The 18,276-nt window shown below is 36.2% G+C and overlaps 1 protein-coding gene across 50 annotated transcripts in view; it reads right to left on the reverse strand.

Annotated features, from left to right (window-relative positions):
- Positions 1–18,276, reverse strand: part of NUMB (NUMB endocytic adaptor protein) — a 183,545-nt gene that overhangs the window by 16,894 nt on the left and 148,375 nt on the right. For 23 of the 50 annotated variants that reach the window (XM_070593804.1, XM_070593778.1, XM_070593800.1 and 20 more), the window contains one exon: positions 14,012–14,044. The exons of the other annotated variants lie outside the window; for them this stretch is intronic. In XM_070593804.1, coding sequence (XP_070449905.1) covers positions 14,012–14,044 — 33 coding nt within the window. The remainder of the gene's footprint in view (positions 1–14,011; positions 14,045–18,276) is intronic. 50 annotated transcript variants of the gene reach the window in all.

Here is an 18,276-nt window from a genome sequence, read left to right on the forward strand (position 1 = left end):
CCTATTATGTGTCGGGCAGTGGAAATACTTGAAGAGCTCACAGACCATTGAAAGGTGACACTGAGCTAAATAAAAAAATAAATAATACAGTACTAAGTGCTATAGTAGGCTGAAAACAATGTATAATGATGTTAGAAGGGAGGCATAGTCAAGTCTATTTGTGGAATTGGGGAAGGTTATTCAAAAGAGAAGATTGAACTGAGTACTGAAATAATTTTTCTAGATGCCCCAGGTTGGGTAGGGAGGCAGGGAAGCGACAGAGGTAGTGGACATGCCAGGCAGAAGAAATAGCAGTACAGGACGTGGGAGAAAACAACATGGCAAGTCAGGACTCCATAAATATTTCAGTATGGCCTGAAAGTAGGATGGGTGAGCAGAGTGCAGTGGGAGATAAAGCGTAGGGAAGGCCAAGCCGTGGAGGGCCTTGTATGCCTGCTAAAGAATTCTATCTTAATTCTATGTTAATTGAGCACTCTTGGTTGAGATAGGGATGGAAATGAGAAAGTTCTAAGTGGTAAGTGTAAGGGAGAAGTTGAGGATTCCTACCCTGGCTTGGGTAACTGGGTGGGTACCACAAACTAAGAGAACAGAAGAGATGCAAAAACAAGTTTGAGAGGGGAAGAATAGGATTTCAGTTTTAGATGTGCAAAATTTGAGATGTCTGTGTAACATTCAAGCAGAAATGTCCAACAGGCAACTGATACATAGGTCTGAAACTCAGTAGAAAATTCTAAGATAGAATTTTAGATCTGGGAGACATCAATCATGAGAGTAATAAGAGGGCCCAGGACAGGAGAGAATATCAATAATTAAAGAATTGGGAGAAGATGAGCAAATCCTTGAAATACTAGAAAAGGAACAGCCAGAGGGACAGGAGAATGGGAAGAGATTAGGGTCACTTACTCAGAAACTAAGTAAGAAGGGTTTCAAGTACTGGGTGGTTCAAAATGTCAAATGTTGCAGTGTGATTAAGTAAGGAAAGATGTGAAAAGTGTCCATTGGATTTAGCAATGAGGAAGACACGGTAGGGTGACAGAGGTTGTGATAGTTAAATTTATGTGTCAAATTTGCTACACTATGGTTGTCCAGTTGTTTGGTCAAACACTAGTCTAGGTGTTGCTCTGAAGGTATTTTGTAGATGTGGTTAACATTTACAATCAATTGACTTTAGGTAAAGGAGATTATCCTTGATAACATGGGTGGGCTCCATCCAATCAGGTGAAGGGTTTACCCAAGGGTTACCCCAGCCTTAACAAGTTTCCCTGGAGAAGAAATTCTGCCTCAAGTCTGTTACACAGAAATTCTGTCGGAGTTTTCAGCTTGCTGACCTACCCTACAGATTTCAGAATTACCAGCCTCCACAAGTGTATAAGCCAATTCTTAAAATAAATCCCCTTCTCTCTCTATACATGTGTAGAAATAGATAAGAGAGAAACAGATGGCCCTCTCAGCTTCCATTTCTTCATTTGTGAAGTATCTGTAGGGTTGGTAAAAGGATCAGAGATAGCACAGTACCTGGAACCTAGGGTAATTAATAATTAGCAGCCATTTATCATCATTATATTATTAATAAACTTTAAAAATCTTCTCCCAACAGTAAAACTTCTTGAAAGAATGATACACACTTTCAACAACAACAACAGATCATGCTTATATGCTGAATGCGAAAAGCCAGTGGGAAGATGGAGACTGAAGGCCCAAGAAAAAGAGAAGAGTAATTTTAAGACCAAAGTCCTCCAGGAGGCAGGATGGGATGGGCTAGACTACAGGTTTTAGACAGGAAGAGGGAGGTTCTTTCCTTGAAATGGAGGGATGGAAGCTGAGTAGAAATGAAGACAGACTTGTAAAGGAGGGAGTGGCAAGTTGCGGAAGTTCACTCTGGAGAGCCACAAACTTCTGTGAAGATGAGATTACCTGCTTTACTTTGCTGGGGGGAGGAAGGCAGACAGGCAGAGTAAGACTGTAAAGATTTAGAATAGCAGTATAGGGGCAGTACAGCATACTGGCTCAGAGCACAAACTCTGGAACGAGGCTGTTGTCCAGGTTTGAATTCTGGTTCTGCCACTTACTAGTATGACCAAGGGCAAATTACTTAACTTCTCTATGCTTCAACTTCCACACCTGCATAATGATGTTAATAATCTCATCCACCTCATGGGATTATTGTAAGCATTAAATGAATTAATATATGTAAAAGGTTTAAAACTAGGGAGGGTTATATAATTCACTGTCCAAACTGGGACCCCTCTGAAAGTGAAAAGGGGAACTACTGAAACCCGGAAACAGGTGTTATACTGGGGCATACTGGGGCTGTTCCAGGCAAACTGGGACAATAGTCACCTGACCACCAACAGTAACTGCCCATATTTACCCAACACTTATGCAGCATTTAGTATTTTGCTGGAAGGTAAGCCCCGTGAGGGCAGGGTTTTTTCCATTTATATTGTAAACTGCTGTATCATCAGAGCTTAGAACAATGTTTAGCACAGAGTAGGAGTTTAAGAAATATTTGTTGAAGGAATAAATTTGCTAAATATCTGCTGTAGAGAATAGGAGACAGCTGATCAGTGACACAGAAGACCACCAAATAGCACTGAAAATCCTGTGTATGAAATTTAAATGCGCAGTTTTATCAGTCTGCTCCCTGTGCAATAGTAGCCTGCAGTATTCAGCGTCTGAGGCAACAGACAGGACCACTGCAAGGTTGGGAGGTTGAAGGTGGGAAAAAGAAAAGGTGATTTTAGAAAGGGACCATTCTGGGGCTGGCCCCGTGGCCCAGTGGTTAAAGTTCATGCGCTCCGCTTCAATGGCTCAGGGTTTCGCCGGTTCGGATCCTAGGTGCGGACATGGCACCACTTGTCAGGCCACGTTGAGGTGGTGTCCCACATGCCACAACTAGGAGGACTCACAACTGAAAATACACAACTATGTGCTGGGAGGATTTGGGGAGAAAAAATTTTAAAAAGCAGGAAAAAACACTTATAATAAAAAGAAAGGGACCATTCTCCCATTTAGTCTTCTTACCATATAGAGGGAAATACAGCATTTTCTTGGCCCAATTATACTGTTATGAAAACATCTCTGCTTTTTGAGGTATGTCTTTACAATAATTTTTATGGTGTTATATTAATATATCAGTGAGGCACTGTGTTTGTCATATTTCATGGCCTGTGATCTCTCTAAATAAGGAAAAAAAACAATATGATAATATGAATTCTTCTTGTATTTATTCATACATTAGGTGCTGGTTCCTGGATGTCACTATAGTTTGCCACAGTACAGTTATTTCAGTCAGGTACTGAGACATAACCCTCACAGATGCCTGTAGCTGAAATTAAGTGCAGACTTCCTCTCACAAATTCTCCAGTAGGAATGCTTCTCTACCATTTGTGAACTTTAGCGTCTTTCTTTCTGATAATATAAACTAAGATTCCTAAGCAATTTTTAGAAAATGATAAAAGTCATAGAGAGAAGACGAAAGTTTTTGCTTTTGTTTACCCTAAAACAGTCTACTTAAGCCAATACCCTAGGAGATAAGGTCAAAGTTAGCTAACCAAAGGACAAAAAGAAAACAAAGACAACCCAGAGTAAGAATGAAATGTAGAATTTACGTACGTCTTAGTGCCACAAACATCCCTTTTAAAAAAAAAAGACTACATAACACTTCAGAAACTAATAAAAATGTGGTAGTGGTAACGCAGATGTGAGACATTAAGAACTATTTCATCACTACTGTTCCAATACTTTCTATTTCAACAATAATTTCCAGGTTATAGGCAGAATTGACACTGACTAGTGTCTGTGTATGAAAAACAGTTTAACAACAAAGAAAAAAATCACTTATTCTTCAAGGGAAAAAAATGGGTCTAACATGGACAAAACTTCCGTAACAGAATTTAAACTAGAGAAATCTGAGCAGAAAGATCAAGCTAACCTAGGAGTGAAAGATGGAAAGTACAACTTTCAAGTAATCACTCAACTCCCTAAATATCTAATTTAGAACTTTAAAATTAACATCTGCCTTAAATATCTTTTATTATGGTGAGATATAAACCAATATAGAAATTAAGCAGGCTCTGACAGTGGAGAAAATGATAGAGGTAGTGGATCTATCACAAATTACTAAATCAGGAAACTCGCTCTGCAAGTTAAGAGAAATGCATAGATAATCTTAACATAAAAACATCAGTGAAGGAACACAAAAAGGTTGCCAAAATGATGTGAAAATAGTAACTTAAAATCAGTACACTGTAAGATCACTTTCCCCTAAATATAAAAGCCACTCACAGTAAAAGGGAATTGAAATAACTAACTACAATAAAGAACTGTCATCTACCTACCTGTCCAGAGTATTTTTTTCTTTTTAGTAGAAACTACTTTAAAAAAAATAAATTGAAAAAGGATGAAGATCAAAAGTTGGGTGATATTCTCGGTAGGGTGACAGATCCTTACAGTTGCTTTCATTTTATATATCAGTGTTATCTGGGGAAATACTTTAGATTTCCAGTTGGAGAAATAAGTTTTTAACTGTTTAAATCATGGATTAGCAGATACCAAATGTTTAAAGTTTTGCATGGCCATACGGTCTATGTCATAATTACCCAACTCTGCCATTGTAGCACAAAAGCAGCCATGGACAACATGTAAACAAATGAGGTGACTTTGTTCCAATAAATTTTATTTATAAAAACAGGTAGTGGGTCACAGTTTGCTGACCTCTGATATAAATTATCATAATCCCTGGAAAGTGACCATTAATTAAATCTTTTTGGAAAGACAACTCATTATATTGAAATATTAGGCCTGTTTGGAATCGTGTCCCTAAATTATTTTTCTTTTCTGTTTTTGTTCTTTTTTTAACAAATGTGCTTATATTCTATCTATTATTTTTAACTGTGACTCAAATCTCAGGTGCTGTCCAACTCTAAAATTCTATGATTCCCAAGATCACCAATGAGATAAGAGCACGCAAATTAATATAAATAGAAGTGATATTTGGAGGCAAGACAATTCTGCTGAGCAGAATAGATAAAAGCAAGAAGGTTAAGCAGAGGTTCTAATGTAAGCCAAAGCAAAGAAATGCTACAAAGCCATGTGGAAGTCTAATTTGGCACGGTTATGAAATGTTAAGAAGCAACAGCAACAAACAAACTAATTTGGGCAGGAGGGGCAGAGCAATTCACTCTTTCTGAGCAACAGTGATTTGCCATTCTTTCTGCTACAAACCAAAGAGGTCTTCAAGGGTACCCAATGTGTAAAGAATCGCTGGTCAGTCTTTCTGTCACACCTATACACAGAAACAACTCAGTCATTACAGAGTAATAACAATATATTAACAGGCAACCATGATATGGTATGCCTTATAATAAATGAACACGAGACCTTCTCTTTCACAGGAAAACTTAGCTTCTTCTTTTTTTTTTTTAATCTTAGAAGGTCTTTAAAGTCTATAATTTGATGGTATTTGAATTTTTTAACACATTTTGCCTTATAATTCCTAGATACAGTGTGTATTCGCCAAAGGACAAAGCAGTGAAGGGAAAGAAACAACTTTCTACAGGATTTGATACTGAAACTATCTCTAATGGCTGCTTCATTAAAAGTACAGTAACTTTTAACCTGCAACACTAGGATACACTATTTCCTGTACTCTCTTAAGTGACAGGGGCCTTTAAAGGCTTTGGGCAAAAAATACGGATAGTAGCATGTCATGAACCAAACAGCAAAGGAGAGAGTTTTGGAGGCAATTTACCTCTTCTAGTTTGCCAAATCACTTTCAACTGAGGGAAGGGGGGAACCCAGGGATTATTGTAATATTAAGCTCAAATTTCAAATGCATATATTATATACACATATATATAGCAGAAATGAAAATTCCATAGGCATCACAAATTCAACCTGTCCAAAACCCAAGTCATCATACCCTTTTTCACAGTGAATGTCACAGTGAATGACTGCCCCATCCCCTTGGTCATCCATACCCGAAACTTGGGTCTTATCTTCTGTTTCCTTTTGTATATCCCTGGGTTGAATGAATGAATGTGTTGGAGCATGTTCTCTCTCATCCCAGTGGTCCTGTTAATGGTTTTAAGTCTCAGGCTTAGGTGTCGTCTCCTCCTAGAAGCCTTCTCACAACTTCTCATACTCATTTTTCCCCTCTGCTCCAGTAGTACCTGTTACTGTTACACAATTTGGTAACCATTTTTTTACCTGTCTGATTTCTCCCACTACAAGGTGAACTTGAAAGCAGTGCACATTTGTCATTCATTCATTTATTTATTCACTAACAAAAATATTTTGGAGCAGCTACTAGGGATCACATATTATTCTAGGCATTGAAGATTCAGCAGTGAACAAAACAGGTGGAGATCTCTGTCCTCAGAGAGCTTACGTTTTAGTGAGGAAGAGATGAACAAACAAATATGTAAACTATATGGTATGACAATGGCGATAAGCCCTATCAGAGAAAAAATAAATCTAGGAAAGGGAATAGTGAGTGTGTGTATACGAAGGGGGGTGGTATTTGGAATTTAAAATAAGGTTCTCAGTGAATGCCTCACTGAGACTGGGGCTTTTAAGCAAAGAATGGAAAGAGATGAGGAAGGATGATGTGTGTTCCAGACTAGAAGTTATAGCAAGTGCAAAGGTCCTGAGGTGGAAGCATACCTACTGTGTTCAAGGAATAGCAAGGAGGCTAGTGTGGCTGGAACAGAGGCAGCAAGAGGGAAAGTAGGAGAAATAAAACAGGAAAAGGGAATTCATGTACAATGGCCTACAAGGCCCAAAAGACTTTGGCTTTTTCTCTGAGTAGGTCAGGATCTGGGGCAGTGAAGCAACACAATTAGACCTTTGTCTTAAAAAGACACTCAGGCTGATATCTTGAGAACAGATGGTAGGAGGACAACAACAAAAGCAGGGGAAGTGGAACACTATTGCAAATGCTTCAGCTGAGAGGCGAATCCAGCTTGGACCAGGGCAGTCGTGGTGGAGGTAGTGAGACAGGAACTGTTGATGGACTAGATACAGGGTAAAAGAGAAAGAGAGGAGTCAAGATAAGATCCAAGATTTTTGCCTAGAGCACAGGGACAGAGTTGCTGTATACTGAGATGGGGAAGATTAGGAGAGATTTGGGAGAGAAAGATTAGGAATTTGGTTTGTGACATGTTAGCATGAGATGCCTATTAGACATCAAAGTGGAAATGTTTAATGATGATAATAGCTAACACTATCCACTAAATTTACTTACATTTACTCACTTAATCTTCATGACAATCAAATGAGGTTGGTATTAGTATTATCCCTTTTTTTTTTATAGGTGGGGAAACTAAGGTACAGAATGGGTAAGAACCTTTCTCAAGGTCACAAAGCTAGTAAGTGACTGAGCTAGGATTAAAGGCAAGCAATGTGGCTCCCCAGAGTCTGTGCCCTTGATCCCTATACTAGACTGCTTCTAAGATGGAAATACCACTAGGGTGTTCAGGGGAGACGCCTGGAGAGAGAAATTTCAAAATTGTCAGCATAGAGATGGTATTTAAATCCATGACATGGATGTTCCCATGAGAACATCAAGGGAGAGGTGTAGGTAGAGAAGAGTCCACAGACTGAGAAGGCAGCCACATAAGCGAAAACCAAGAGAATATGACTCGTGAACTCCAAACGTACAGAGTGTTTCAAGCTGGAGGAAAGATGGGCTATGTGAAATGCTGAGATGGGTTGAGTAAGGTGATAGGACCATTGGAATCATGATAGAGAAGATTTGACAAGAACAGTGGAGCAGTAGAGTGGTGAGGGTAAAGCCTGATTAAATTAGTTTAACAGAGGAAGGGAGAGCAGGAACTGAAGGCACCAAGAAGAAACCTTTTTAAAAAAAGATGGTGTGTTTTTATGCTAACGGATGATCCACTAGAGAAAGAAAAACTGATTATGGAAGGGAGAAGGGGTAGCATTGCGGGAATAAGTAAGAGCTGGAGTAATAGAAAGGAGTGGAGGAGCTGGCCTCAGCTAGAAGCACAAACAGTTCCCCCCTTGAACAGGAGGGAAACAGAGCATATGGGCACGGGCGCAGGTAGGTGAGTAGATGTGGGGTGGCACATGCAAGTTTTCTTCTGACTGATTCTATTTTTTCAGTGAAGTGGGAAGCAAGGTCATCAGTTGAAAGAGAGATCAGACTAAGAAATTCTGGAAGTTTAAAGAAAAAGGAGGCATCAAATAGTCATCTACAAATGAGAGAGAAATGGGTTAAAAAATATGGAGACTGTTTTGTTCATCTTTGTATCTGGATAGCTTAGCACAGTTTTAGACGCTAACTGTGACTTGAGGCTTGAGAACCACTGGGTTTTTATGAATAGAAATAAAAAAGATAACTCTAAAGGTTAATGAAGTTTTTTAATCTAGAAAAGGTCAGTGACCAAGTCATTTAACATACTAATTGATCATGTCACAGGAAATAATGAAACCAAGGATGAATGGAAATCTTCTGATTACTCTTGGGATTGTCTTTTTATTCCTTCAGAAATTTGTTATAATGCATTTCAAAAAGAAAAAATAAATGAAATCCTAAAAGATGCATCTAATAAAATACAAGAGAAAGTAAAATTTACAGAAGAAAGGGAATGGGAATTTAAAAAGCAGGAAGGAAGAAAAGGAAAGAGGCAGCAGAAATTCCCTCACTTTTAAAGGATCCAGAATGAAGAGCACTACTAAGTACAATTGTCATAGAGGAGAAAATGTGGGAAGTCTAAAATAGAATGCAGATGTAAGTACACCGAAGAGTGGTCATTAATACCATGAAATGTTTTACTCTCAAGAATTAGGTGAAAACAATATAACCACACATTACTTTTCAACCATGCATTCTCTAAAAAATAACCACTTCTATTGATGCCATTTAACAATTGTAAAAGCATAAAAACTTGAAAAAATATATTTGGCAGTACATTAACAGGATCTGTTAGAACAGATATTATAATATTTTTGGTATTATACAGTTAGATGTGTTACCCCCCCACCCCCCAAAACTCAAAGTGATATAACTGCTGAGGGAGGAGTTCACAAACTCAAATGCCTACAGGCTTGAAAGCAGGTGACCAAATGAGTGAAGCAGCCTGAGTGTAAGGGCAATAGGGACTCGCAGGGATAGTGGTGAACAGGCAACCAAAGGGCACAGTCCCTACTCAGCTCAAGCCACTGTTGCCACATAGAAAGCACACCGTTTTGACAGATTTTCTAATTCTTAAGATAAATATCCTAGTTTTTACATGAAAGCTTTCAATGTTTGAAATATTGGAAACTAATTCAAATTTATGAACTGTGTGCAGGCCATACAACACATGTTTGCAGGAAGCATTCAGGCCCTTGAGCTGTCTACCGTCCTCTGCACTAGACAATTCTCCATTCATCATAATTAAGGCATACCTGAGGAAAGCAGAGGCCAATATTTTTGAATGAGAGATCATTAATATGGGGTAGGTGAAAGAACTCTGCACCAAGTTTCAGAAAACCTTGGTTTCAGGGTAGGCACTACCATTTACTACTAGCTAGATGTCTTCTCTGAGCTTGTTTATTCATTTGTAAAACGTAGTTTCATGAACTATCTTGTCTAATTCACTGAGCTGTTGTGAGTAGCAAATTAGAAAGTAGGTCAAAGCACATTATAAATTATAAAGCTCTATATAAATACAAGTAAATGGCTGTGAGATAATAGAAAATATATACTGGTTTCTGCCCCTGGCTCTTGGCACAGGGCTCCCAAAACCCTTGTAATTTCCTAAGTGACAAGAGCACTAGGAGCATCTCATGTTCTAATATTTGGTCTTTGACCTTGTCCCTGACACAGGGTTCCTAAAGCCCCTGTAAATTCCTAAGTGATAAAAGCACCAGGAGCATCTTTTGTTCTATTGAGGCAACTTTGGGTGGGCTCCTGGATGGAGGCTGGTCATTGAAAAGACCAAGCCAGGATTAGAAACTTGGAATTTTCAGCCCACTTCCCACCCCCCAGGGAGAGGAGAGGGGCTGGACATGGAGATAATAATTGATCATGCCTATGTGAGGAAGCCTCCATAAAGTCCCAATAGTATGAGGTCTGGAGAGCTTCCAGGCTGGCGAACACATCCACATCGGGAGGGTGATGCACCCCAACTCCACAGGGACAGAAACTCCTGCGCTTGGGATGCTCCCAGACCTTGCCCTACATATCTCTTCATCTGGCTGTTCATCTATCTTCTTTATCATATCCTTTAATAAACTGGTAAAAGTAAGTTAAGTGTTTCCTTAAATTCTGCAAGCCGCTCTAGCAAATTAATCAAAACTGAGGAGGGGGTCACGGGAACCTCCAATTTGTAGCCAAACTGGACAAAAGTTGTAGGTAACCTGGGGACCTACTACTTGCAACTGGCATCTGAAGTAGGGTGGGAGCAGTCTTGCGGGACTGAGCCCTTAACCTGTGGGATCTGATGCTATCTCCAGGTAGATACAGTTAGAACTGAGTTAAATTGTAGGACACCTAGCTAGTGTCGCGGAGAATTGCTTGGTGTGGGGAAAAAATCTCTACATATTTGGTGATCAGCAGTGAAGTGTTTTGTGTCAATAGTAAAGGAAACAGGAGAAAGACTCACAGGAGGCAGACAACTGAGTTTTTCTAATACAATGACTTTAAAAAGAGACCAAATAGGGTGGCCTAAGAACATTTTATATCTCTATGTTCAGTCAGTTCCTTATAAAATGGGAATACAGATTACTTAACTCATGGGGTTCCTCAAATATGTTAAAATTACAAAATCCTTTTCAAATGTTAAGTGGCATGTAATTTCTTGGTAATAAACTACTTGCCTAGTATGGCCAAATATACTAATGAAGCTGCCTATAATACTTCCTAAAAAGTTGAGTACATTCTTGGCTTTCCTAAAACAACGAGCAATTTAACGTAGCTAGTTTGGAAAAAGTTATTCCAGGTTCTCAGTTTTTTTTCCTTCTAAGATGTGTGTAAGCTTACAATAGGTTAATAATACAGTGCTCTTAACAGACGCAGCCTTCTCTCTTCCTTAAGGCTAAAGGTTCTGCAGGCACTGTTCCTTTTAGCTGGTGATGTAGAAATAGGGAAGTGACTGGGTGGTCAGGTCCAGGAGACAACTTAGGGAAAAGAGGGAGCAGTTCTCCTGGGTTTGATCGATAAATTCAGAATCAGGGCTAATAATTCTTCCATCTACCTACTTTTATGCAAATATGTTTGATGGAAACACTTCTTGACAACTCTGGTTCTCTTTATCCTGAACCTTTAAACCATACATTGATGTGAAGGCTAAGAAAGTATGAAAATTTATGAGGAATTGTACTGGATAAAAACTCCCTATTATATGGTGTTGTATGAGATTCTTCATTTTCAGCTCTCATCAAAGCACACCTGACTCAGCAAACTCAACAAACGAAGTCTCTTTCACCAGCCTTTTCTTGTAGATTAGTGTGGAAGTGAGTTGAATGATGGCAATTTGAAAGACTTAAAAGCCTTCAAATTAAAGTGTTTCATTTAAAAGCACATTTCTGGTAAGATTATGGGTGATGCTTTTCTCCCCCTTGGTTTTCCAAACTCTTTGAATGACTTACTGTGAACTGTATATTAGAATAAAATTGCCCTGCCCTAAAAAGAATTTTCTCTGCAATAACATAAGAAAAGGATTCTGAAAGTCACATTTGTTCACAGATGCCATTATGGGATCACTTAGCATCTTTTAAGGAAATCCTGTGGGAGTCAAACTCACCAGTATGATTTAAATATCTCCAAATAAATAAAATGTTAGATTGAACCACTGAAAAGATTCTTCTTTTTTTGGGGGGGGGAGGGGAAGATTGTTGCTGAGCTAACACCTGTGGCAATCTTCCTCTATTTTGTATGTAGGATGCCGCCACAGCATGGCTTGATGAGCAGTGTGTAAGTCCACACCTGGGATCCAGATCCACAAACTCTGGGCTGCTGAAATGGAGTGTGCGAACTTAATCACTAGACCACCAGGCCAGCCCCTGAAAAGATTCTTTAAAGCTTTAACTAATAAAAAAGTAAACTGACTAGAGATAAAATCCAAAGTTAAATTACTACCTTTAAAGAAGAAAGTTACAAAGTAAAAGTGAATTTCCAGGAAGCTCTTTATTTACTAGCATTTTTTGAGGCTAAATCTTTTAAACTTCACTTATAAATAATATGAAAACAGAGTGATTGTATATCATAGTGATTAAGATTGTGGGTTCTGAAGTCAGATTAAATGGGTTCAAATCCTAGCTTCTACCAGTTACTATATCTGCGAATTCAGACAGGGCACTTAACCTCTGTAAACTTCAGTTTCCTCATTATAAAGCAGGGAAGAATAATAATTTCAGGATTATTGTAAGGATTAAGTGAGATGATTCATAATTTTCTTCCTTATGCCACATAAATTTATCATCTAGCAAAATGCAGTGAAAACAGCTAAGAAGCACAGCATGGCCCAGGTCAGCTACTGTGGGCGCACCATGACCCCATTATACACAGCAGCGAAAACTGTCACCTTAGGACTAATTCTGAAGTGAGAGCTACCTTTGTTCCCTAATACTATGTTATAACCTTTTTAAAAAAATATACTTTTAACATGTTTTTTCTATAAAACAAATCAATATTTTCTATAACCTAGGCTTCACAGACAAGGCTATTTTACTAAAGTAGAATATTAAAAACTGATTATTTGGAAGATAATTAAAATTGTATGATAATTGTAGTGATGTGAAATTGCTTTGAGAAATTCTATTTGGGAAAGAATAAATACTCCACCAAAAAATTTGCTTAACAATTATAGTGCCTGTCTATAACTATGCAAATATTTATAGGGTTAATTCTTTCTAGATGTGGATCTTAGATTCTATGGACCTGTTAATTTGACTCAGACTCAAAATGTCTACTAAAAAATTTTATTGTGACGTGTGGGTAGATTATATGACTTTTTATTTCAGATTGACAGCAGTAACTGAAACCATTCAATCTAAAATCCTTCGAATTTGTTAACATTAGTATAAAAGTGATCTAAACAAGATCATGCAAAAACAGGTTACAACTAAAATATTCACTTGAGAAGGAAATGGAAACTATTTGTTCTTTAAAATAAATTTCCAAAGTACCCAAACAACCCAGTACAAGATCAACTGTGATGAGATTTTTATATTCACATAAACTTTTAGTAATTTACACTCAGTCATTCAATGACAGTAGTTTTTTCTTATATTGCATCAGTCTGAATTATTTTGTAGCACTTACAATTATAATACTTATTGTTTACAACTAAACAATAATAAACTTGGGCACGAAAATGTTAGAAATGTATTTACCTATTTGTGTACTGTCACACTGTATATTCTTAATTCTAAGGAAATCTTAACATTAAACAATCATTACTTGCAAAGTATCTACCTAAAGAATGCTCCACATATGAGAGAGATTTGGTGGACTAATAATTAAGATAGTTTTTCTTAGATTAGCAGGTTAAAAATCATAGGATCCCCAAAGATATGTTTATGTACTTTTACTTACTTCACCTGAAATTTCCCTTAGATTGAAAAAAAAGTAATAGCACTGAATGTAAAATTTGGGGTGCACTTAATTTTCTCTTGAATTTAATATTTTTTCCCATTTCTCTGTCAATATTGAGCAAGAAGTAAAACCCACTTCTTAAAAATTCAGCTAATATGCTAACATAAACAGTTTTGCAAGATCAAATTAAATTTATTTTAACACCTAGTCTTGAGGAGACAATCCTTTTTTAACCTACTTGATTTATTTATCGGACTTTCCTAGGAATCATCAGATCTAATATCAACAGACACACAGGTAATATCATAGACAGCAACTTTCCAATTCATTAATTTCCATATACAGTCAAACAAATTCCTGTATTATAAAGAAACCAAAGTTGTACTTCTTTTTTAAAAATATGTCAGTGCTATACTAGGGGTGTAACTCCTTATAAAGCAAGCACAAATGTGGCATCAAACTTACTTTTCCAAAGAAGCCTTTGAAGAACTTCCTTTCCTGGAGGAACAGGGGGACAAGTCGAGGGCTATTATTGTATGGGCTAAATGTCCCAGGGTTTCACACCAATAAGCAAATACAGAAGTTGGGTAAAGGGCAAAGTAGGAAAGGGGAGTGGGTGAGAGTTTTAAAGAGTTATCCATACCAGGAGTGACAAGGAAAAAGCAAGGTGCATAAAAATGCAGGGAAACAAACTGTATGGCCTAAGAATCCACGGAAAGAATGAGAAGAAATCAGAACCTATATCCATGCAGAGGAACTAGTTAATTTAGTTATTTTCTATATACTTTTAAAACAGAGATTATCCAAATTTGGCAGCAGAGAAAAAGATTAGGGCATACTGGCATGGTGAAATATTCATTTTAAATTTCATAATAGTGAGTAGTAAACAGAAGACGGGTTCCACATACATTTTTCAATTTAAAATCAGCAGTCAACTATACGGAAATCATCAGTTAAAACAGTCCACATTTGATGACCACATAATCACATAAAAAAATGCAACAACACATCAAATTAAATTATGAGAGTACAGCAAGGGTCCTTGTCAGACTTTTTCTTACTGAGTTCAAAATGTCACTTAGAGAAAGAATCCTTACTTATGCATTAAGATCAATTTGTATGTATGTGTGTGCTGATCAATTCCACAAAAATCATGGGGAAATAACAGATATGTTCTATTCCAAACACAGAATAAATCATCTATAAAGAACACAAGGCTAATGCTTTCACTGGAGCTAAAAAAGCAAGTATATCTGAAAACCAAACCACATCTCTGGACCAGAACTAAAAGGAATGGAATTTTGTTTTCTTTTTAAATGCTACTGTTTCAGAATAAAGAAACTTGCACTGACAGTTATACAATTCTGAAACTATGCAGATAAGCGAGACATACTTATCTATGGTACCAGCACCAATTTTTAAGCATACACAAACTTTGAAAACTGGCCACCATTTAAAATCTGAAGAACTTATACAAAGTACATGGATTCTAATTCACTCAAGCTAGCTTAATTTTACATTTCCAAGCTTTGGTTGAATTATACTTTAAGCCTTTACTTTTTATAGTCAGTTTTTAATGTTTGATAAATATCTAGAAAACGACAACTGTACTGAAATTTGACTCTCTCAGACAATTAAACTCATTCAATACTCTCAAACATTGAATAGTTTGTTTTCGTCTTAAGTTTCGAAAATCACAAACGGCATCAAATATTTCCACAAAATTTTTTGAATTTAAACTGGAAAAATAATAAAGTAATTGGCGTAGTTAACCCAATAAGACTAAGCTTATTTCTGCTGCCAAGTTTGGTGACCCTAGTTTTGTTAGACTGTGAGTAACCATCAGCTTTTAAAGATGCAGACAAAGTTAAAAGATAAACCATTCTTGAGGGATAGGGAGGTAAGGGAAGAAGATTGTTAATGCTTAATTTAGCTCCTAGAAAAGCTCTTGTTAAACATGGAGTTTGCCTTCTTTTTATAAAAGATCTTAGACGTTAATGAAAAAAGATGACATGCAAAATGCATAAAAAGGTAGTTATAAGATTAGAGAATAATATTAATGTTTTTTAAAAAAACAACTAAGTTATGATTCTTTTACCTGCTAAAACAAGAACATATATTAAAACAAATATATCAAATAGTGAATAAAAACCCAACATATTAGAAACTGGTAGTATAATGAAACTAGTCTACAACCAAGACAGAGAGGGAGAGACATTTAGAGACAATGGGAAGAAAAGACCTTTAAAAGGAAGGGCATCTTGGACCAGTGTCAAGCAAGATAATCAAAGGCCTGATACACTTCTTACAAAATAGACTGATAAATGACATTACTCCTCACCTTGCAACTGACTATGCCATAAAGGCACTGAAAATGGGCAACAGTTATTTCTGTGACTTATCCTATACAATCTAAGTCCTTAAGTGGTTAATTTGTGAATTATGTCACAAAGTAAACACAAGTTGAAGATAGCTGTAACTAACTTTACGCATACAAAGTAAAAAAATTTTAAACATATTTATGCTCTGAGAAGCAGTATGTTTAAAATACTATCATGTTTGGTTATAATATCTTTTTATTTGAGAACATTAAGTATGCAGATAACTTTTAAGTGAAATTGAAGTAATCTTAAATTGTAACGGTCTACTTTGAGGGGAAAAAAAGCTATACTTGCAAATTATCCTGCTTCCCCAATTCCCCGCAAACTTAAATAGCACCAGAGTGTTATAGTTTTAATTCAAACATCATTCAAGTGATAGGTTTAAGATGTTTGTTTTGCTACTTAACCTGTACATCTGAGTTACATAATTTTTTAAGCTATATAATTCTCTGGCATTCAAACTAGTTTCATAAATATGCTATTTCTTCTTTAATCTGCAGGCTTATATACTTTTATATTTGCTTCCATTTATTTGAAACTCTTAAGAGGAAGCTTTATGATCTATAAAAATAAACAAAAATCCTCAGAAGACATAGCTTTTGGCACAATATAAGCGTCTGGCACAGAAGATTATAGATGTTTGTTAGATGCATGTTTGGTAAGATGGGGGTAAAAAGGCAATTTTAAATGTCTGCATAGTAAAAAATATGAAAAAAAGACAAAAATCATGAATTTTTGTAAGCTAATATGATCTGAGAAGAACAATATCCTGAAGACTTCCAACTTTCTGCAAGCTTCTCAGTACAGCATTAGAAAGGATATTTATAGAAGGGGGAAGTTTCATTGAGTATAATAAACAGGAATCTATCCCAGTTACCCAAAAATACAACCTTTTCTTTTTCAAAATACATGTTTGTCCATGAAAATTATATAAGCATTTGCTCCAAGTCTCTTGGATAGGGTTAGTCTGAAAAATTTTAAAGAACTTCTTGAATGAAAAGTCCAGAAGTGGTCAATTTCCCCTCAAACTTCAAAAGTTTAAGTACGTCCAGAAAAGCAATCAACATATATAAAACCTTGTTTTAGTCATAAAAACCATAGGAAAATAAAGATCTTTCAGAGATATGCAAAATAGTTTCATAAACTTTAAAATATTAAATATAAGATATAGTTATGATGATCATTATGAGTTTCCGTTTGACCACATACTGAGAACTGAATTGTTTCCTATATATTCATTACAGAAATATTTTTTTGAGTGGCCACTATGTGCCAGACACTGTTTCAGCCATAGGTATAATTTTTTAAATGGCAATTTGGTTCCTATTTCTGTGAAAATAAAAACTCACTGAATTTTATTATCTAAATAGTCCTGTACCTCAAATAATCAGGTTTATAGTTTACAATCTTCTTGGTTAGAAAAAAAAAGGTAAAACAAAAAATAATTCACTCAACTAGAAAATTAGTTTTAAAACTAGACAGTAAATAGTGGCTATCTCTGGGACTGCAAGAGATTTTATGCACTGTTTTTGTTCATTTGTATTTTATAAAATGAACATACACTACCTATATATTAAAGAGATGTTCTAATTAAAAGCACGTTAAAAAAATCTAGACAGTAAAAGGATTAACTGCTCATTAAACAACTAAATACCATTTCTTAATATCTTCTGGGCAAACTTAAACCACCCCTAGTTTTTCCTTATTTAGAGAGTGAACATAAAGCCATACTCTGAATTAAAAGACTTTCTAAAGGCCTATTCCACAGAGACCTTCTAACTGTAAGTCATGTAAGTTATAAGATTTAATAACTACTTATAGTTTGTTTCAGGTCTATCGAATCTGTTCACTGATTTGTCTGTTGTTTCAGTCATTGGTATTATGATGTTTAAAATGTCTTTAATGACTATTAGGGCAAATCATTGCATTACTTTTAAAAATGTTCTTAGCTAAACTTATTCTTCTAGTAAGCTTAGAATTATTTTGTTAAAAAAGAGGTTGGGTTTACATTTCTTGGAAAATTAATTATCTAAGTTAACTGGGAAATATATTCAGGTGGACATGGCAAATCTATAAATTATAGTTTCATGTACCATAATACATGGATGTAAGTCTCTTTAACATTAATGAAGATTATTAACTAGAGAGCACAGATAGACTTAGGCAAGACTTCAATCATTTAAGAATTTAAATGACCAAAATCTAAGGTAGAGGGTATCTGTGTGTATATGTATGTGTACATGTTTCTATATATTGGTTTATTTTTTTTAGTTCTTCGCATACTATAATCAGTTATTTTTTTCCTCCTTTCTGTTCTACAACAGATTCAGGCATTTGTTCCAAAATATA

The sequence above is a fragment of the Equus przewalskii genome, chromosome 25 (assembly GCF_037783145.1).
Source record: "Equus przewalskii isolate Varuska chromosome 25, EquPr2, whole genome shotgun sequence".
Taxonomy (NCBI): domain Eukaryota; kingdom Metazoa; phylum Chordata; class Mammalia; order Perissodactyla; family Equidae; genus Equus; species Equus przewalskii.